Below are 22,134 nucleotides of genomic sequence, written 5' to 3'. Positions count from 1 at the left end.
GTTTCTCAGTACCTTTGTCATTTCACTAAGATTATGCCTTCAGGTGATTTTATCAAGCAAAATAAGGACTATTTGATGCATTCACATGATGTTTGCTATTTTCTGCTTGTTGGTGTTTCCCATATTTATCTTCAGCCCAAGTTTCTTTCCTGAGCTCCAAACCTATACATCCAACTGTTGAACATCTCCATTTGGCTATTCAAAGACACTTCCAAGTCACTGTGTCAAAAACGGAACTCATCTTTCTCTTTCCTCAAAACAGTGCTCCCTAACTCAATGAGTGGGGCAATCAAACTGGAAACTTAAGTTATCCCAAACCTCTCCTCATACCTAAGCCCCTGCCAATCGTACTTTCTTCCTCATTTTTATAGTCTTCAACTCCCTGTTGATCTTACTTCTTTCTAAATGTCATCTATTTCTCTATACCTCTACAAACACAATCATCTCTCACCTAGGTTATTTTAACATCTTCTTAATTGCCTATACCAACAATTCCATTTTACAAAGAAGGCAGAGGGTCCTTGGTAAAACAAAACAAAACAAAACAAAACAAAACAAAACCCTATTTTTGTCTCTCCCATGCTACAAAAACCTACAGTGATGCCCCATTGTACAAACTCTGTAACACAGACACATTATAATTATACAATCTGGACCTAAAATAAGTGGAGGCTGTGAAGTGGACATTGACGATAAGCAAGAAGGAAAATATCAAGAGAAAAGAAAACATGTAATAGTTACACAGACGTCTCACAGCCTCGGTCATGGGAAGAAGTTTGAATCAAGTCATCGAACTGTTGTTAGGTGCTGTCGAGTCTACTGTGAGCTATAGCGATTCTATAAACAGCAGATCTGTGCTCTGTCCTATCTTGTGTCATCGTCATCATCTATACTTGAGTTCACTGTTACAATGACTGTGTCAATCCAATTTGTTGAGGGTCTTCCTCTCTTTTACTGACCCTCCACCTTTCCAAGCATATTATCTTTTTCTAACGACAATATGTCCTAAGTATTTAAGACAAAGTAGGTTTTACCATCCTTGCCTCTAAGAATCATCCTAGCTGCACTTTTTCCAAGACATATTTATTCTTTTGTTCTTTTGACAGTCCATGGGATGTTTAATACTCTTCTCCAATACCACAACTCAAAAGCCATCAATTCTTCTGCCATCATTGCCCAAATTTCAGATGCATAGGAAGTAATTGAAAACACAATGGTTTGGATCATATGCACATTAGTCTTAAAACTGACTTTATTGCTCCTTAGCACTTTGTAGAGGTCCTTGATAGAAAATTTTCCTAATGTGATACTTTTGATTTCTTTTTAAAAATTTGGATGTTCCCTCGCATTAACATTGTGTTTCATACAATAATTTCAATATATTGTGTCTTATAGTCTGCTGTCAGGGACCTTTCCAAAATACTGAAGAGAAAGGACATCAGTCTGGAGACTAAGATGTGCCTAATCCAGGCCATGGTCTTTGCAATTGCTTACTAAGTAAGCATCAGAGAGATGGACTATACAAATGATAGAAAGAGAATTGATGCCATTGAGCTGTGATGCTGGAGAAGAGTGTTGAATATACCATGGACTGCCAGGAGAACAAACAAGTCCTAGAGAGGGTGAAACCAGGTTGCACCTTGGATGCAAGGATTCTGAAGCTTCATCTGACATATAAAAATGGATCACCATTTATTTATGCTCATTATTAACCTATCTTTTCAGATCCCCACTGGATCTTTCCTAATTCCTTCATCTCCTCCCTGCACCTACCAAACTCTGTAACCCTGTGATTTCCAGCCTGCTTCTACCCTCCTCAGGCCCCCTCCTCCCTCATGTTCCCTTTTTGGACATTTATGCACATCTTACTAGTTATTCTGTTTTTACAGTGGTGGCCTTATGCAGTATTTGTCCTTACAAGCTTGAGTTAGTTCACTCAGTATAATGTTCTCTAGACTCTCCCATTATTTTTCAAAATCATTGTTCCTGAGTGCTGCACAGTATTCCATCATGTAACTGTATCATAATTGTTCAGTCCATTTGTTTATTGGACATTACCATGTTCTTGTAATGTTGACTAATGTTGCTATGAACACTGGTGTACAAATTTCTGTTTGAGTCATAGTTCCATTTTCCTCAGGTTATTATGGCTGTGTAGAAGATTTTAAGTAAAAGTAGTACTATGCCTCCAACTTAATTTTTGTTTTTCAGAAGTGCTTTGCTTATTCAGGTTCTCTTTCCCTTCCCAATAAACTTGCCTACTGCCTTTTCTATCTCTTTGAAAAAGTAATTTGGTACCTATAGTGTGATTGTGTTTAGCTGGTAGACTGCTTTTGGTTGTTGTTGTTGATTGCCATCGAGTCAATCACAACTTCTAGCAACCTCATGAACAAAAAGCCTGAAGCCCCTCTACAACTTTTGACATTTATCAAAATTAATAGAATTTCCAGAGGCATGTTATTTAGGAAGTGGATGCCACTTCTGCTTCCAAATCTGTTATAGTATGTTATTCTTGTTATGTGCCATTGAGTTGCCTGTGATGTACAGCAGCTCTGAACCCTTCCCTGTCCTGAGCCAGTCTCACTAACTCTGACACACTAACCCACATTGCCCCAGTTACTGTATCACTCCATCTCATCCGGGAACTTCCTCTCCTGCACTCTCCATCCATCCTTCCAAGCATGATGTCCTTTTCCAAGGACTGATCTCTCCTGGCCATGTACCCAAAGTAAGTGAAGCAGAGCATTGCCATTTTCACTATATTGAGTCTTCCTATCCATGAATAGGGAACATTCCCCACCCATTTACTCAGATATCTTCCCCTTCCCCTTCACAGTAGTGTTTTGTAGTTTTAAAAATAAAGGTCTTTTTTGTCTCTAGTTTACTCCTATGTATCTCAATTTGCGGATGGCTATTGTAAATGGTATTTCTTGCTTAGTTTCCTTCTCTATGTTTTCTTTTCTACTATAGAGAAATTAAACTTATTTTTGTATATTGATCTTATATTCTGCCACTTTACTGAATTGGTCTATTAGGTCTAACAGCTTTTTTTAATTTAGTCTTTGGGGTTTTGTGTGTACACTATCACATAATTTGTATAAAGCATCAGTTTTACCACCTCTTTGCCAATCTGGATGCTTACTATTTTCTTCTCTTGTCATATTGCCCTATCAAGTACTTCAGATACAGTATTGAATAGGCATGGTGAATGTGGGTTTCCTTGCCTGGGGTTCACAAGGGTCTCTAAACAAGCCTTTAGTCTTTCTCCATTGAGAATGATGTTGCTCTTAGTTTCGCATATATACTTTTCACTATGCTGAGTAAATTCCCTTTTATTTCTATTTTTGTTGAGTGTTTTAATCAGAAAGAGGTGTTGAATTTTGGCAAAGGCCTTCCTGTATAAATTGATAGGATCCTTTGGTCCTTGTTTTTTGCTTTGTTAATGTGATGAATTACAATGATTGTTTTCCTTATGTTGACTTATCCTTGCATACTCGTAATGAGTCCCACTTGGTCATGATGAATTACCTTTTTTTGTGTGTATTGCATTCAATTGGCCAGGATTTTGTTAAGGAGTTTTGTATCTATATTCATGAGAGATATTTGTCTGTAGTTTTCTTTTTTGGTAATGTCTTTGTGTGGTTTTGATATTAGTGTTATGCTTGCTTCATAGAACTGCTGTAGTAGTGTTCCTTCTTTTCCTTATTTTTAAAAAAAGAAGTTGAGTAAAATGCATGATAGTATGTCTCTGAATGTTTGGTAGAATTAAACTGTGAAGCTATCTATCTGGGCCAGTACTTTTTTTTTTTTAAGTATGTTTATGACCTGCTTAATTTTTTCTTTTGTGATGGGTCTGTTGAAGCATTTTGACCCTGACAATCTGGGAATGGTGTGAGTTTCTAGGAATTTGTCCATTTCCTCTTCATTTTCAAATTTATGAGGGTGTAGTTTTTTCATAATATCCCTTGTCAACTGGTTCTGTTGTGATGTCACCTCTTTCATTTCTTTTTTTGAGTTATTTGTGTCTTGTCTTTCTTTTGTTAAGTTTACCAAGGGTTTTTTTTTCTTTATTGACATTTCCTAAGAACCAGTTCATGGTCTTGTTGATGGCTTTGATTGTTTTTCTGTTTTCTATCTCATTGATTTCAGCTCGTGTCTTTGTAATTAATTTCCTGTCTTCTAGATGCTGTGGGGAGAGATTGTTGTTCTTTTTCTATTTGATGTAGGTGTTGAGTTAGATCATCAATTTTGCTTCTTTCTTCCTTTTATATGTGTTTGCCTATTGCTATGAACTGTTTCCAAAGGAGTACCTTAGCTGTATGCCAGAGGTTTTGATATGTTGCATTTTCATGTTCTAGCAGGGTATTTTTTTAGCTTATAAGTGGGTAATTTTGTAAACATTATCCTATTGCCATTAATTTCTAGTTTTATGGCACTGCAGTCTAAAAAAGATATTTTTTATTATTTCAGTGCTTTTGAATTTGTTGATTTTGGCTTTGTGTCCTAGTATAGTATCAATTCTGGAGAATGTACCAAGTGCACTTGAGAAGAAAGTAAATTGACTTTTAGTTGAGTGCAGTATCCTGAATATATCCTCAAGGTCAAGTTAGCAAATGGTATAGTTTAGAATGTCTGCATCTTTGTTAAGTTTCTTTCAAGTTGACCTATCCAGAGAGTTCTCCTTGATTTGGCTAAAGGTCAGCTGATTTTGCTCACAACTGTGTGTGAGCTGCTGGGATTGGAGGGTTGGGAGCTGCGGGCTGGAGCCTTTTGTTGGAGCCAATCAAGGCCTAGTGCGTGAGCCTGGATTATTTTCAAATTCATTTTGGACTGAGTCTTCAGTTGAAGGTGCATGTGTGTAGCCTTTGGTTTTTAAGAGAAGTGTTTTCCTTGATTTGGCTAAAGGTCAGCTGAGTATCCTCACAACCGTGTGTGAGCTGCTGAGATTGGAGGGTCCAGAGCTGTGGGCTGGAGCCTCTTGTTGAGCCAATCGAGGCCTAGAGCACTAGCTTGGGTTTTTTCCAAATTCATTTTGGACTGAGTTTTCAGTTGATTCTAAGCAGGAGTGGCATTCACTTCCCAAACACCATGCCTCTGGAAACTCTATGAACTTTGATAAATGTCAATGGTTATAGAAAAGCTTCAGGCCTTTTGTTCATAGGTTTGCTATGAGTCCTGTTCAACTTGAAGGCAATCAACAACATGTTGCCTATTTCTTTCCTCAGTTCTGTTAACCTTCATTTTATGTATTTTGCCAGTATCATTTGGCATGAAGATGCTGACCAAGATAAAGTCTTCTTGATCTATTGTGCCTTTATTCATGAAATTAAGTGCACTTCCTTATCTTTTATGGTGGTTTTCATCCTGAAGTCTATTTTTTTTTAAATTGAGAAACATTTGTATTTTTTTTCTTTGTCACATTATAATTCTTTAATACTAGTTTATTTATTAAATTCAAATACATTGATCTCGAGAACAGATTCTTCCAATTTCCCTCAGCCTCCCCCATCAAATTGTACAACTCTATGATTAATCAACCCCTCCCCCCCCCACATCTTCATTATTTTTTCAGAGATTAGTATTGCCACTCTTGGATTTCTGTGGATGCCATTTGCTTTGTATACTTTTCCTGCCTTTAATTTTTTACTCTTTTTTCTCATTTCTTAAATGTGTCTCTTGTAAGCTACATCTTGATGAGCTCGTTGATTTTCCATTTTGCTACTCTTTTCTCTTAATCAGTGCATTCACATCATTCACATTAAGTGTGATTATTGACAGGCCAAGTTTTATTGCCGTTGTTTTCCTGTGATTCTTTTTCTGTCGTTTCTGATCACTTTTTTGACCCATTTTTGTTTTGTGTTCCTTTGTGAAGGCCTTTCCTTAGAATTTCTTGTAGAGTTGGTCTTATTTTCACAACTTTCTTAAACTCCTTCTTTTCTGCAAATGACCTAATTTCTCCTTCATACTTGATGGACAGCTTTGCTGAGTACTGGATTCTCGACTAGCAATTGTTTTCTTTCAACCATTTTCTGTATATGCCATTCTTTTATCTTCTTGATTTCATTATTTCTGCTAAGAAATCAGAACTTAATCTAATTAGTTCTCCTTTGGAGGTGACTGTTTTTCTTGTGCTGTTTTTAGTATTCTATCTTTAGATTTTATTTTGGAGACTTTGACTCTGATCTGTCTTGACAGTTTTCTTTTGGGGTCTCTGATATTTGCTGAGCTTCTTGAATGTGGATTTCTTCATTCGTCATGATACCTGGGAAGTTTTCTTCTAATATTTCTTCCACACTTTTCTCAATGTTTTCCTTATTCCCATCCCTTTATTCTGGAATTCTGATAATATTTATATTATCCATTTGATATTATCCCACATGATTTTAATGTGTTCTTCATTTTCCTTTCATCTTTTCTCTGCTTCTCCCCACTAGTATTTTCTCATTGATTATAATAAGGATCAGAGGGAGACTTCTCAGTAACCTGCATTATGCATATTATACAACTTTACTCTTCAATAACCTGTGTTATGCATATTATACAACCTTGCTTGCTGAAAGTGAAAAGGACTTGAAGAACTTATTGCAGAAGATCAAAGAATACAGCCTTCAATATGGATTACTTCTCAATGTCAAGAAAACAAAGATTCTTACCACTAGACTGATAGAAAACATCATGATGAATGGAGAAGAAAATTGAAATTGTCAACAATTCCATCTTATTGGATCCACAATTAACACCCTTAGTGCTAACAATCAGAGAGGATGAAAGACGCCCAAGCATTTAGTACTTTCCTTCACAGGGTCGCTGTGAGTTGCCTGCGACTCAATGGCACTTAACAACAATAACATCGACATAGAGAGAGATCAGCTGGCCCAGTGGACAGAAAGCAATGCTGCCAAGCCAAAGGTAGGTGACTATTAATCTGCGGCCCTCGGGCTTTCATTGTTTCTGTTCAGACATTCCTCTAGGTCATATAGCCCTGGTGTACAAGTTGCCATACAGCGGTAACTTATGTTTGCTGTGAATCTGAACACTGTGACACTGATGTGTCAAATGCATTAATGGTTGGTTAAATGCATTAATGGAGGACAAAGTGGGGTGGAGCTCCCCGATTTAAACAAGCTTGGAAGCAGGAGTAACATCCAACTTCTGTAATAGTTTGCCTCCGGAAACCCTATGAACCTGGAGAGAGGATGAAAGACACCCAAGCATTGAAGACTCTCCTTCATAGGGTCACTATGAGTCGCCTGCGACTCGACGGCACTTAACAACAGCAACAGTGCTAACAATCAGGAAATCAGGAGATGCATTGCACTGGGGAAGTCTGCATATAGGGACCTCTCCAAATTATTGAGGAGTAATTATGTCAGTTTGAGGACTAAGGTGCATCTGATCCAGGCCATGATTATTCAGATATGCATCTGAGAAGTGGACAATGAAATTAGGATGACATAAGAAGAATTCATGCCTTTGAGTTGTGGTGTTGGAGAGGAGCACTGAACTTCCCATGGACTGCCAAAAGAACAAATATGTCTTGGAGAAAGTGCAGCCAGCGTGCTCTTTGAGGCAAAGATGATGAGGCTTTACCTCACATACTTCAGGCATGTTGCTAGAAGGAGCTATTCCTTGAGAAGGGACATGGTGCTCAGAAAGGGAGAGGGTTAGTGGAGGAGAAGAAGCCCCTCAACCAGGTGGACTGAGATGGTGACTGCCACAATGGGCTTTTTTATATCAGGAAGTGTGAGGATGGCACAGAATAGGACAGGGTTCAGATCTGTTGTTCATGGGGTCACTATGGGTTGTACTCCGTCCACCTAACAACAACAACAACAACAACAATAATGTGCTCTCATTGAAGTTCTTGTATTCCAGGTGAATCTCTCTTCCATCTCTTCTGATCTGCTTTTTTGTTCCTCTAGCATGTTTGAAATGCCTGACATTTAGGCAGGCCTTGATACTCTGGATTGCATTTTCATGTGTTTCTGTTAATTCTAGTAATATGTTGACTATACTCTGTCTTGTGATTATTTTCTAAATTCGTGTGCCTCTTTATCTATAGTTCCAATTCTTTCTTCCATTTTTGCAATTTCTTCCACAGTTGTTTATGTTCTTCCACATGGATATATTTCTTCTAGCTCATTGTTTCTGAAGTATTCACTTAATTTATGGCTTTCATTCTTTTTTCCATATTTGTACCTTCTCCAGTAACTGTTCATATAACTTTACATCAGTATATTTCTTCTGCTTCCCTGCCTCCGAAGTATTCATTGGGTCTACAGTATGTTCTGCCTTTTAGGAGAACGCTTATTTTGGTTTTTTCCCCCATAATGTCTGAGGCTTCCGGCTGTTTTCTTATGTGACATTTCCCTTGGTCTCTGTTGTGTCTGCATAAATTGCTGATAGTTCTTTAACTTTATGAAGCTATTAATTAATTGCAGGCTTAAAGTGTTCTCTCTATGGAGGTGTGCAACTTGCTTTACCAGAGGTCTTATCTGGGCCTGTGGATCTGGAAAGTTTGTTTGTCCTAAAGTCCTTTAGATTCTTTCTGTGCAATACAGTCCTGTGGGAATCTCTCCTTATTGCAGCCCCCTCTTGTAAGATCTATTACCCTCTTTTGTCTTTGAAGTGGCACCCGCAGACAAGTTCCCCAACTGAAGCAGTTTCTTTCTAGGGGAATTGCAGGCTCCTCCCCACCTCAAACCTCAATGTGCAATTCAGGAGTAAGGTTCTCACCGAATTGCAGCCCCCTCTTCTGAAGTCTGCTGTCCTCCTTGGACTGTGGTGTGGCGAGACCTCATTCCCTATGAAGCAGCTTTTCTCCAGGAGAGTTGCAAGCAGTTCCCTTATAGCACTTCAATGTGCTGGCTATGGAAGTGAGTCTCTCACCTGATTTAAGCCCTCTTTCCTAAAGTCTATTGTCCTCCTTGGTCTGTGGACTGCTAAGGCCGGGGAGAACTCTCTTCTCCTTTCTCTCTGGTGGTTTTAAAGGAAAGTCCTTGTCTTTGATCTTTTGCTCCAGGACTGCATTCCTGTGACTACTGAATGCTGGAGTTCTTCAGCTGAGGTGCCCACATGGCACAAAAAGATAATGTTCCAGGTGAGGGAGATATCTTGGCAGGATCCTGTATAATTGTGTTCCTCACTTGGCCTGAGGGCCTGTAGCCCTTGGGTCCAAAGCAGGTGCAGGTTGTAAAGGCTTTCTTCTGCTGGTGTTGCCTGCCTGCCCTAAGCCCAGAAGCATCTAGGGAGGCCAAGTAGAAGTCAGAGGGGCAGTCTTGTGCTGGGAAGGTCTGGATATGTACCTGGGTAGAATATCTTCTGATTTCTATATTACTGGTTCTAAGGGTGTTGATTGTGCATCCAATAGGATGAAATAATTGACACTTTCAATCCTTTCTATATTATCAAGATGTTGCCTCTTAGCCCAGTAGTGAGGATTTTTGTTTTCTTGATGCTGACATGCAATCCATATTGAATGCTTTTGATTTTCTGCAGTAAACGATTCGGGTCTTCTTTAATTTTGACAAGCAAGGTTGTGTCATCTGCATAATGCTGGTTATTTATAAGTCTTCCACTGATCCTGATGCTACATTCTTCTTTATAAATTCCAGATTCTCCAGTGATTAAAAATGCTTTCTAGGGAAGCCTAGTGTCCTTCTCAAGGCAACATAAATTAAGGTTATAGTGTTGTTCCCTATGACAAGTATCCCTGCAATTACTCTTAAGTAGGCATCCTCCCCCCCTTGTTTAGATTATTAAAGTAAATTACTTCTCTAAGGGGCTCTGAGATTGACAATTTTCATCTCCATTGTTATTTACTCGTTCCAGGGCAGTATTTCTTCATCTGCAGCTCATATCTGGGTTAACTGGTCTGTCCTTCCTTTCCAAGAAATCATACATGTTGTTGTTATGTGCTGTCAAGTTGGAACTGACTCATAGCTAACACTCCAACAGAGACTGTAAAAGGAATAGGAAAAGACTGTCCATCTTTCTCTCACAGAGCAGTTTTTGGATTTGATTGTGTTTGGTTTGGTAGTAAAACTCTTTACTCATTGGGCCACCAGAGCTCCCTAATGTAACATGTTGTTGTTGTTGTATACTCTTGATTCAGAACCAATGGCATGTATTTGAGTTGACAGCTCAACTCTTTACCACTAGGCCACCAGAGTTCCCTAATATAACAGAGAGATACCGAAACAACCTCCCTCAAAAGCTCTCTATATACATTATTCCAGAGTGCTAGAACTAGATTTCCTTTTACCTACAGTAAATAGAAATGTTGTGACCTAACTTCTTGGTCCTTTGATCTTTTGAGCATTATTGTTGCCATTATGTGCTGTCAAGTTGGAACTGACTCATGGCTGAACTTTGAGCAGATTTTCAGTGGGAATAAATCACATGGGAGGAAATTGCCAATCTTTCTCCCACAATGGAGGATTCAGACCACGTGCCTTTGAATTACTTTCCAAATATGCTCTTTCCACTTCTGAAATATCCTTTATGTTTCTTTATCTTAGCACTCACTTTAGCTTAGAAGCCAACTTATCTGAACTGGCAAACTGGTACTCTTCTTAGAGACCATTTAAGCTTTATTTAATTGTGCTTTCCTGATTCAGTGGTTATATACTATTCTTTAGTATAGTAAATAAGTAAGAATAAACATCAATTATTTTCTTTTTGTTAGCTAATTCTAGGCCTTTTCCCAGACAAAATATGACTACAGTGAATTTTCATTCCCAAACAGAAAAATGCATTTCCTCAATGCTTCCAAAATACTTGTGATGAATAGTTTTTGGTGAAAAGCAGAAATAATGACTAAGAAATGGAGAACAAGAAAGAGTAGGAGAGAGATGAAAAAGAAAAGTTCTTAGCATTTAAGTAAGCATATGAACCCATGAGATACCATCTTACTTCAGCAGCAGTAGCAAAGTTTAACAACACAGCAAACAATACATGTTGAAGAGACTGTGGAAGGGGTGGAACTCTTATGCATTGTTGGTGAGATTGTTAAATAGTACAACTGCTATGACAGACAGTTTGGTATTTACTAAAAAAGCTGAAAATAGAAATCCCTTATGACTCATTTATGCCACTGTAAGAATATATCCCAAGGAGATCAGAGCCAAGACAGAAATGGAGATATGTACATCTTTGTTCATAGCAGCATTATTCACCATAGCAAGAAAATGGAAATAGTGAAAATGCCTATCAACAAATAAATGGATTGATAAATTGTGGTACATTCACACAATGGAACACTATGCAGCACTAAGGAACAACAATTTTGTAAAATATTACATAACATGGGAGAGCCTGAAGGGCACGATGCTTAGTTAAATAGCTCAGGTACATAAGGACATATACTGCACAACTACACTACTGTGAAATAAAGGAGGATAACTCAGCAAGATATGTATAAATGTTCAAAAGTAGGGGAGCAGAGGGGAAGATAGTGGGGAGGCAGGAAAGAGGGATGGGGAGATGATCACTAGGATGGTGGGATTTGGTGGAGGGCAGGAAGAGGGAGTGAGGGTGATTTGGTGGGGACTTTGGGAGATAGAGTGATAACAGACACAGATGTCGTTATTAGGTGCCCTCAGGTTGAATACGTCTCACAGAGACCCTATGGACATCAGATTTGACCCCAGTCCTATCCTGTGTCAGCTTCACAATCTTGACAAACTCAAGCCCACTGCTGCAGTCACTGTGTTAATCCACCTTGTTGAGGATCATCCTCTCTTGCCGACCCTCTACCTTTCCAAGCATCATGTCCTTCTCAAAGGACTAGTCTTTCTTAATAACATGCCCAAAGTATATGAGGGGGGAAAAGCTTCATCATCTTTGCCTCCAAGGAGCTCTCTGGCTGCACCTTCTCCAAGACATAGCTGTTGTAGTCCATAGGATAATAGCACTCTTCTCCAACACCACACTTCTAAGGTATCAATTTTTCTTTTGTCATTCTTATTCACTGTCCAGCTTTCAGATCCATAGCAAGTGATTTAAAAGACCATGTCCTGAATCAAGCATACCTTCATCCTCAAAATAACATCATTGCCCCTCAATAATTTGAAGAGGTCCCTAACAGCACACTTACTCAGTACAATACATTTCCTAATCATCTGACTCTTAGTTACAAGGGGTTGATTGTAGAGCCTAGTAAGATGAAATTATGGACAACTTCAATCTTTACTCCATCTATCATGATGTTGCTTATATATGAGAATTTGTTTTCTTGATGTTGAGATGCAATCCATATTGATCTTTTGCATCAAGTGTTTCAAGTTCAATTTCAGAAAGCAAGGTTGTATCATCTGCATAAGGTAGGCTGTTGATAAGGTTTCCTCCAATCCTGATGCCACTTTATTTATCAAAGAGTCCAGCTTCCCAAATAATTTGCTTAGCATACAGATTGAATTAGTATGGAGAAAAGACACAACCCTGACACAGTCCTTTCTTAATTTTAAATCATGAAGTATAAATGATCCAGGAAGCATTAAAAGATGATGGAAGGAGTATAGTCACTGTACCAAAAGGAACTGGCTTACATGTTGTTGTTGTTGTTGTTGTTATGTGCCGTCGAGTCGCTTGTGACTCATAGCGACCCCATGTACAACAGCCCTAAACTCTGCTCTGTCCTGTGCCAATCGCACTGTCTCTGACCCTCCCATCCCGATTATCCCAGTCACTAAATCAATCCACCTCATAGAGGGCCTTCCCCTCCTGTGCTGTCCCTCCACCCTACCAAGCATGATGTCCCTCTCCAAGGACTGGTCTCTCCTTACAACAATGTCCAAAGTATGTTAGACAGAGCCTCAGAATCCTTGCCTCCAAGGAGCCACCTGGTTTAACCCTTTTCAGGACGAATCTGTTTGTTTTTCTAGCAGTCTATGGTATTCTCAATACTCTTCTCTAGCACCAGAGCTCAAAGGCATCAATTCTCATTCTATCCTCCTTGGTCATTGTCCAACTCTCTGATGCATAACAAGTGATTGCGAAGACCGTGGCCTGTATCAGACACACCTTAGTCTCCAGAGACACCATTGCTCTTCAGTACTTTGGAGAGGTCCCTAACAGCAGACTTTCCCATGGCAATGCGCCTTTTAATTTCCTGGCTGCTGGTGCCAAGAGTGTTGACCATGGAGCCAAGCAAACTAAAGCTGTGAATGAAACAATGTATGAGCAAGAATCTGTGATGATGAAGGAAGAATTTCAAGCTCTTCTGAAATAATTGGCAAAAAATAAGGCCCCAGGAATTGATGACATACCAACTGATGTATTTCAACAAACAGACACTGCCCTGAATGAGCTCACCAACTTGTGCCAAGAAATCTGAAGGACAACCACCTGGCCAACTGACTGGGAGAGATCAATATTTGTTCCCATCCCAAAGAAAGGTGACTTGACAGTGTGGAAATCATTGAACAATATCATTAATATTACATGAAAGAAAGATTCCGCTGAAAATGATAAAAAAATGACTGGAACATCAACAGAGAACTGCCAGATTTGTAGGTTGGGTTTAGAAGAGGCTGTGGTACTAGAGAAATTATAGCTAATGTTAGACTGATCTTAGCTGAAAGCAGAGAGCACCAGAGGAATGTCTATCTGTGTTTCATTGCAAAGGCATTTGACTGTGTGGATAACAACAAACTGGCTAACTCTGAGAAGAATGGGAATCCCAGAACCTTTGATTTTTCTTATGTGAAACCTATAGTTGGACCAGGAGGTGGTCATCAGAACAGAGCAAGGAAACACTGCATGGTTCAAAATCAGGAAGGATGTATGCCAGGGATGTGTCCTCTCCCCATACCTTTTCAATCTATCTGCACATCAGATTATCCATGAGGCTGGGCTCTACGAGGAGGAGTGTGGCATCAGGATTGGAGGAAGACTCATCAACAACCTGAGTTAAGCACATGACACAACTTTGCTTGCTGAAACTGAAGAGGATCTAGAATGCTTGCTGAAGGTCAAGGACTACAGGCTTCAATATGGGTTGAAGCTCAATATCAAGAAAACAAAGATTCTCACTACTGGGCCAATTGGCAGCATTGTGATAGATAGTGAAGAGATTGAGACTGTTAACAATTTTAGTTTGCTTGGCTCCACAATCAACACTCTTGGTACCAGCAGCCAGGAAATCAAAAGATGAATTGCATTGGGAAATTTGGATGTCAGGGACCACTCCAGAGTGCTGAAGAACAAAAATGTCAGTCTGGGGGCTAAGGTGTGCCTGATCTAGGCCATAGTCTTTGCAATTACTTGCTATGCCTCAGACAGCTGGACAACGACAAAGGATGATAGGAGAATTGATGCCTTTGTACTGTGGTGCTGGAGAAGAGTATTAAATATACCATGGACTGCTAGGAGAATAAACAGGTTTGTCTTAGGGAGGGTGAAACCAGGCTGCTCCTTGGAGGCAAGGATTCTGAGGCTTCATATGACATACTTTGGGCATGTTGCTAGGAGGGACCAGTCATTGGAGAAGGACATCATGCTTGGAAGGGACAGTGCATGAGTGAAAGACCCTTGATGAGACTGATTCAGTGACTGGGGTAATGAGAGTAGGTGTGTCAGAGACAATAAGAATGGCACGGGACAGAGTAGGTTTCAAGGCTATTGAACATAGGGTCACTACAAGTTGCAAGTGACACAATGGCACATATCAACAACAACAACAGCAGCAACAGCAACAACAACAGTGTTTTTTTGCTCTGTTTGCACAGCAGTCTCATGGTCTAGGTGTAGGTTTTGCATGAGCATTATTATGTATTTTGGGATTCCCATTCTTTTCAATTTCAGTCATAATTTTTTATGATCCACAAATGCCTTTGCATAGTCAATAAAGCACAAATAGACACTTTTTTCTGGTATTCTTTGCTTTCAGTTAGGATCCATCTGACGTCAGCAATGATATCCCTGGTTCCACAGCCTCTTCTAAATCCAGCTTGAACTTCTGGCAGTTCTCTATGTACTGTTGTAGCAATTTAAAAATAATTTTCAGCAGTATTTTACTTGCATATGATACTAATTCCATTGTTTGATAATTCCCACATTTCGTTAGTTCTCTGTTCTTAGGAATGGGAACATATGAATCTCATCCAGTCAGTCATCTAGGTAGTCATCCTCCAAATCTCCTGGCACAGACTGGTGAGCACTCCCAGGGCTGCTTCTGTTAGTTAAAACATGTCACATGGTATCCATCAATTCCTAGGGCTTTATTTTTTTGCCACCACCTTCACTGCAACTTGAACTTCTTCCTTCATTACCATTGTCTCATGATCATATGGTACTTGCTGAAATATTTCAGTGTCAGCCAATTCTTTTTGTTATAGCAATTCTGTGTATTCTTTCCATCTTCTTTTGATGCTTCCTAGATCATTCAAGATTTTGCCTATTGCAACCCTCAGTATTTCAACTCGAGGACTGAATTTGTTTTTCAGTTCTTTCAACTTGATAAATGCCAAGTGAGTTATTCCCTTTTTTTTTTCTCTCCGATTCTAGGTCTCTTAACATTCAATTGCAATATTTTGCTTTGAGGTGCCTGCCCTTTGAAGTCCTTTGTTCAGCTCTTATACTACAGCATCTCTTCGTTTTAGCTTCTCACAGCTATTGTGTGATTTTCAGAGTCTCTTATGACATTCAATAAGCAAAGTTGTGCCATCCGCATATTGTAGGCTGTTAATGAATCTCCCTCCAACCTTGATGCCACACTCCTTTCCTCATAAAGCCCTGCTTCCCAAATCATCTGTTCTGCATACAGATGGAATAGGTATGGGGACAGTATGCATTCCTGATGCACTCCTTTCCTGATTTTAAATCATGCAGTGTTTCTTTGCTCTGTTCTGAAGACTGCTTTGTGGTCCAAGTATAGGTTTTTCTAAGTACTTTCAAGTGTTCTGAGATTCCCATTTTCCTCAAGGTTAGCCGCAATTTACTGATCCACACAGTCAAATGTCTTTGAATAGTCAATGAAACACAAAGAGGCATTCTTCTTTGCTTTCTACCACGATCCATCTGACATTGGCAATAATGTCCCTAGTGCCACAACCTCTTCTAAACCCAGCTTATATTTCTGGTAGCTCTCTGTCAATGTTCAAGTCTTTTCTGGATAATCTTCAGCAGAATTTTGCTAGTGTGTGATATTAGTGATATTTTTTCTATAATTTCCACACTCTGTCGGGTCACCTTTTTTTGTAATGGGAATAAATATTTATCTATTCCAGTCAGTTGGCCAAGTAGTTGTCTTCCATATTACTTGGCACAACTTGGTGAGCGCAGGCAGGGCAACATCTGTTTGCTCAAATATGTCAATTGGTACTCCATCAATTCCTTGGGCTTTAATTTTTGCCAAGTCCTTCAGAGCAGCCTAAACTTTCTCTTTCATAACCATTGCCTCTTAATCATATGTTATTTCTTGAAATTTTTTTGTGTCAGACAGTTCTTTTTGGTACAATGACTTTGTATAATCCTTCCATTTTCTTTTAATGCTTCCTGAGACATTGAATATTTTGCCTATAGCACTGTTAAGCATTGCAACTCATGGCTTGAATTTATTCCTTAAGTTCTTTTAGCTTAAGAAATGCTGATTACTTGTTACTCTTCAGAGAGTTGGACAATGACTAAGGATGACAGAAGAAGAATAGATGCCTTTGAGTTGTGGTGCTGAAGAAAAGTTTTGAACTGGATTGCCAAGAAAACAAATAGGTCTGTCTTGGAGAGGGTAAAACCAAGTCTCCTTGGACACTAGGATTTTGAAGCTCCACCTCACTTATTTTGGGGATGCGGCCAGGAGAGATCAGTTCTTGGAGAAGGCCATCATGCTCGGAAGGGTGGATGGACAGCACAGGAGAGGAAGACCCCAGATGAGATGGATTAATACAGTAACTGGGGCAATGGAGATTGTCGGAGTTAGTGAGATTGGCTCAGGACAGGGAAGGGTTCAGAGCTGCCGTACATAGGGTCGCCTTACAGCACAGGTGATTCAATGGCACTTAACAAAAACATAGTATGACAGGTTTGGAAGCAGGAGTGGTGTCCATTTCCTAAGTAACATGCCTCTGGAAACTCTATGAACTTTGGTAAACGTCAATGGTTGTAGAGGGATTTGCTATGAGTCATGCTTGACTCGAAAGCAATCAACACACACAATACACAATTACGACATTTACTTTGGTTTTTTTCATCCTCGTCTGTCTTTGTAACGACATTTTGCTCCTTATGGATGTTATTGTTGCTGAGTATTATCAAGTTGGAACTGACCCACAGGTGACCCTCCAGTGGGTCTTCAGAGGCAGTAAATTGCTTGGGAGGGTATTGCCCATCCTTTTCCCATGGAGCAGATTTTGAGATTGCAGCATAGCTTCTTACCACTAGGCCACCAGAGTTGATTGTATGAAGTACAGCTTGTATGAGGGATTGCATGGGGCACAATGTGTATGGATAAAGCACAGTGTATATAGGTGACTATATGCAAATAAATTTTAAAAAAATTGTGTGTGTGGAAGGAATAAAAACATGCATGATATAATGCACTTGGGATAGGGTACATTTAGAAAATGCATAATTCAGCCTCTGGCCAGTACTTGATTAAAAGAACTGAAAGGAAAGATCTGCCCTGAAGATAAGCTTGTTAAAAGTAGAATTCACCACTGGGTCAATTGGCAGCATCATGAAAGATGGAGAAGAGACTGAGGTTTATAACAATTTCAACTTGCTTGATTTACTATCAACAGTCTTGGCACCAGCAGTTTCAAAATCACAAGATGAACTGCATTGGGAAAGTCTACTGTCAGGGATCTCTCCAGAGTGCCGAAGAGCAATGCTGTCATTCTAGAGACAGAGGTGCACCTGATCAAGGCCATAGTCTTCTCAATTACTCGATATGGATCAGAGAGCTGGACAACAACTGAGGATGACAGAAGAAGAATCAATGCTTTTGAGTTGTGGTATTGAAGAAGAGTATTGAACATACCATGGAATGCCAAGAGAACAAATACATTTGATGTGGAGAGGGTGAACCCGGCTGTTCCTTGGAGGCACTCCATCTCATATGCTTTGGGCATATGGCCAAGAGAGACCAGTCCTTGGAGAAGGGCATAATGTTTGGAAGGTTTGCAGGTCAAGACAGAAGAGGAAGACTCTGGACGAGATGGATTGCCACAGTGACTATGGCAGTGTGGGCAGATGTGTCAGAGATTGTGAGATTGGTTCAAAATAGGACAGGGTTTAGAGCTATTGTTCATAGTGTCACTATGAATTGTAGTTGACTTGATGGCACATAACAACAACACTCAGGCTTAGTCTAGGTGAAAGATTAAGTTTCATCCAGTACTCTTTGATTTGCTATTGAATGTATTTGTAGATCTTCCTTGGACTTTTGATTGAAGAGATTCACATTTGAAAGAAAGGCAAGCAGGAAGCGAGAGAAAGGAAAGAGAGGAAGAAAGAAAGGAAGGGAAGAAGGAAGGAAGGAAGGAAGGAAGGAAGGAAGGAAGGGAGGGAGGAAGGAAGGAAGGAAGGAAGGAAGGAAGAAAGGAAGGAAGAAAGAAAGAAGAGACAGAAAGAGAAAGAGAGAGAGAGAGAATGAATAATTTTTAAAAACAGGAACACGCTGGTTGGCTTCTTAGGCAGGGTAAAGTTGGTACCCATCAGAGCTCACTCTAGAACAGGTCATTAAACGAAGCTGTTGAGTATGCTCTCTTGTAGGGAACACTGGGACCCATTGGAGGAGCCATGCAATAATGAAGAGACAGGCTGAGCTTGGACATATTCCTCCAGCACTGAGCACCTAGCATGCACAAATGTATAGATACCAAAGACATGGTGGCTACTTTGAGGAGCAGGGAGACATGACTTATTGACTTGGTTCCATGTGGGGACTAAGTTTGGGTGAAGGGTTCAACTTGTCTGCAACACAGAAGTGTGGACTCATTTTTTTTTTTTTGCTGATGTCCATTTGGGCCTCGCCACAAATATCTGAGGATGAGTTGACCGGAACCCAACCTGATAAAGAGAAAAGGATCCATGCTGTGAGTGAGGTTGATTACTGCAACCTGATGGCTTGCTCTGGACTGGACTTTGCTTATGGGTCCAGATGCTCAAAGTTTCCAAAACGAACAGAATAATCCTCAGCAAAATAGACACACTTGTTCCCTTGGAGTACTGGTTTGATATGGATGGGCAGGGAATTGGCTGTCTACAATGGGGGTATTCAGGCATGAGACATGAAGTAGCTAGGTTACATGCGTTCACAAATTTAGTTATTTGTAAGATGATTGTAAGGGCAAAAACCCCCACTGTATAGATAAATTAAATACAATGTAACTGAAAAATTTTACAAGACATGAAACACAATATATGTGAAAGATTGTATGCAAACCAATAAATAGGTAATAAAAAAATTTAAGTCTAAGATACAATATTAAATGAATGTAGCAAAACCAAAGTTATCTATGGAATTTAAGCCATAAGTATGGAAAGTGTGTGTGTGTGTGTGTGTGTGTGTGTGTGTGTGTGTGTGTACGTGTGCGCACATACTTGAGAGTGCAAAAAAAGAAAGAAAAAAAATTAGGATTCCAGTCTCTTGTAGTGGTGAGAATTTCAAATTGTTATACTTTCTTTAGGAAGAACGGTCTGTGGACTTACTTTCAAAACTTTAACTAATGAGAAACCCATGGATCACAATGGTCTGACCACATTATAGACAGGACGGCCAAGAGCTGAAGAGTGACTCAATGGCAGCTAACAATAACAACAACATGATCTCTTTATATAATCTTCTAAGCATTTCCACTTTTCTATAAAAGCAAATATTTCTTTTAAAAAGTAGTGATACATCAAGAGATAAAGTCTTCGGTGATGATTACAACTAACTTTCCCATTCACGTAATTTGTAAATAAATGTCAAATTCTTATCATGATCAAATCAGACAAAATACTTTCCAGATCATTAATGTAATATTGGCTTTTTTCAGTTTACCAGAATTCCTCTCCCTCTTCCTTTTGATTTTGATTCTCTACTTCCAAGATAGGTTTGCTAGACACAAGATCTTTACAGACGTTGTCACTTGTAATTAAATTAGCAGTTGCTGTTTTTTGCCATACAGTGAAAGAATGTAATTGTTCAAATTCTTGTAAAAGCTTCAAGACCTGTAGAGTTAATGAAAAAAAAAAAATCCTATTTTGTATTACCCTTCAACTATATACAAATTCAACTATATAAGTTGTAAAAAAAAGAACTGCTTCTATTAAATGCTTAAATAATTATTGGCATTAAAATATCAATATAAATTGACATCTTAATTGAAGTTTCCAGTTTAATACTTTGTAATTGCTGAGTAACCAAAATGATTTTTACTATAAGAATAAGGGTGTAATTTTGTTTTGTTTTTGTTACAGTATTTTTAATCTTTGGAGTTGTTTCCTTAGAGTTCAGTATTGGATTTTTTTTTCTCTCTTTTTACAACAAAAAAGTAATTTTTTTTTGTCCTTAACTTTTGAATGTACTCCAAAGATTCATAAGAACCATGTAATGTAAGAAACACTATGCAGAATATTTATCTATATTACAGAGAATGAATTTATTCTAGTATAACTATAATTTGTAAATGTTCCAAACTATTATAGTAGTACTCACTTTTGTGTATGTAAGCATCATGGTCTTTGCAATTACTTGCTATGCATCAAAAAGCTGGACAATGACTAAGAAAAACAGAGGAAGAATTGATGCCTTTGAGTTATGGTGCTGGAGAAAAGTATTGAACATGCCATTGACAGCCAGGAGAACTAATAGGTCTGTCTTAGAGAGGGTGAAACCAACTTTCTCCTTGGAGGTTAGGATTTTGAAGCTCCATCTCATACACTTTGGGCATGTGGCCAGAAGGGACTAGTCTGTAGAGAAGAACATCATACTTGAAAGGGTGGAGGGACAGCACAGGAAAGGAAGACCCCCGGATAAGATGGACTGGCATAATAACTGGAGTAATGAGATTAGGTGTGTCGAAGTCAGTGAGAGTGGCTTGGGACAGGGCAGGGTTCAGAGCTGCTGTACATAGGGTCACTATGGGTGGCAGGTGACTCGATGGCACATAACAACAACAAATTATTAGATGATCCCTCAGTCTAAGCTCTGTACTCTCTACCCTAGACCTCAATCAGTTACTATAAGAAAATAATGATAGAGTGAAGCCCATGGAACTTACTGGTGTTGTTTTACAGCATATGTGAATGTAACATTTTTTCAAATAAAGAAGTGGAAGACCCTTGATGAGATGGATTAATTCAGTGACTGGGGTAATGAGGGTAGATGCGTCAGAGATAATAATGTTGGCACAGGATAGAGTAGGTTTCAAGGCTGTTGTACATAGGATCACTGTGAGTTGCAGGTGACTCGATGGCACATAACAACAACAACATGACCAAACCAAATGCAATGCTATGGGTCATTGTGACCTTCTATTCAGTTTCTAGGGATTTCCTCTTTACAGGAATTGAAAGTTTATTTTTCCCTTGGTGAAGCAGCAGGTGAATTTGGGCAACTCATGTTTAGGTTAGCAGCCTATGCCCGTAAGTCTCCTTATAGCACTTAGCATAATTGTCATTTATTCTTGTGTACTTCTCAGTGTCTTCCTTTGCCTTGGCCAAGTCATGAAGACTTTCCTCAAGTTGAGTATTGTCTTACCTTTCATCAGAATTTACTCTCATCTACTGTGTAGTTAGTGGTTCTCTCTTATCCCTTCCCTCGCTCTGGTGCCCATTAGAGAATACCTATTTCTGGCTTTTTAAAATCCAAGTGATTGTCCCACTGTGGCGGAGAGATGGGACTGGGCACTACCTTTGCAATGCCTGTGGACTCTACCACAAAATGAATGGGCAGAACGGACCTCTCATTAAGCCCAAGCGAAGGCTGTCGGCAGCAAGAACAGCAGGTACATCTTGTGCAAACTGCCAGACTACCACTACCACTCTCTGGAGGAGGAATGCCAACGGAGACTCTGTCTGCAATGCCTGCGGGCTGTACTACAAGCTGCACAATATTAACAGACCCCTGACTATGAAGAAGGAAGGAATCCAGACCAGAAACCGAAAAATGTCTAGCAAATCCAAAAAGTGCAAAAAGGTGCATGATAC

The 22,134-nt window shown here is 39.4% G+C and overlaps 1 protein-coding gene across 1 annotated transcript in view; it reads right to left on the bottom strand.

Annotated features, from left to right (window-relative positions):
* The window catches only part of LOC102868225 (coiled-coil domain-containing protein 30-like), a 102,645-nt gene that overhangs the window by 75,018 nt on the left and 5,493 nt on the right, over positions 1–22,134 (bottom strand). Inside the window, exon 3 of the mRNA XM_006886605.1 lies at positions 19,985–20,154. Coding sequence (XP_006886667.1) covers positions 19,985–20,154 — 170 coding nt within the window. The remainder of the gene's footprint in view (positions 1–19,984; positions 20,155–22,134) is intronic.

The sequence above is a fragment of the Elephantulus edwardii genome, unplaced genomic scaffold (genome assembly GCF_000299155.1).
Source record: "Elephantulus edwardii isolate Elephantulus edwardi_28Jun2011 unplaced genomic scaffold, EleEdw1.0 scaffold00049, whole genome shotgun sequence".
Taxonomy (NCBI): Eukaryota; Metazoa; Chordata; class Mammalia; order Macroscelidea; family Macroscelididae; genus Elephantulus; species Elephantulus edwardii.
Note: the sequence above shows the minus strand (reverse complement) of the source record. Positions and strands in the feature narration are given on the sequence as shown.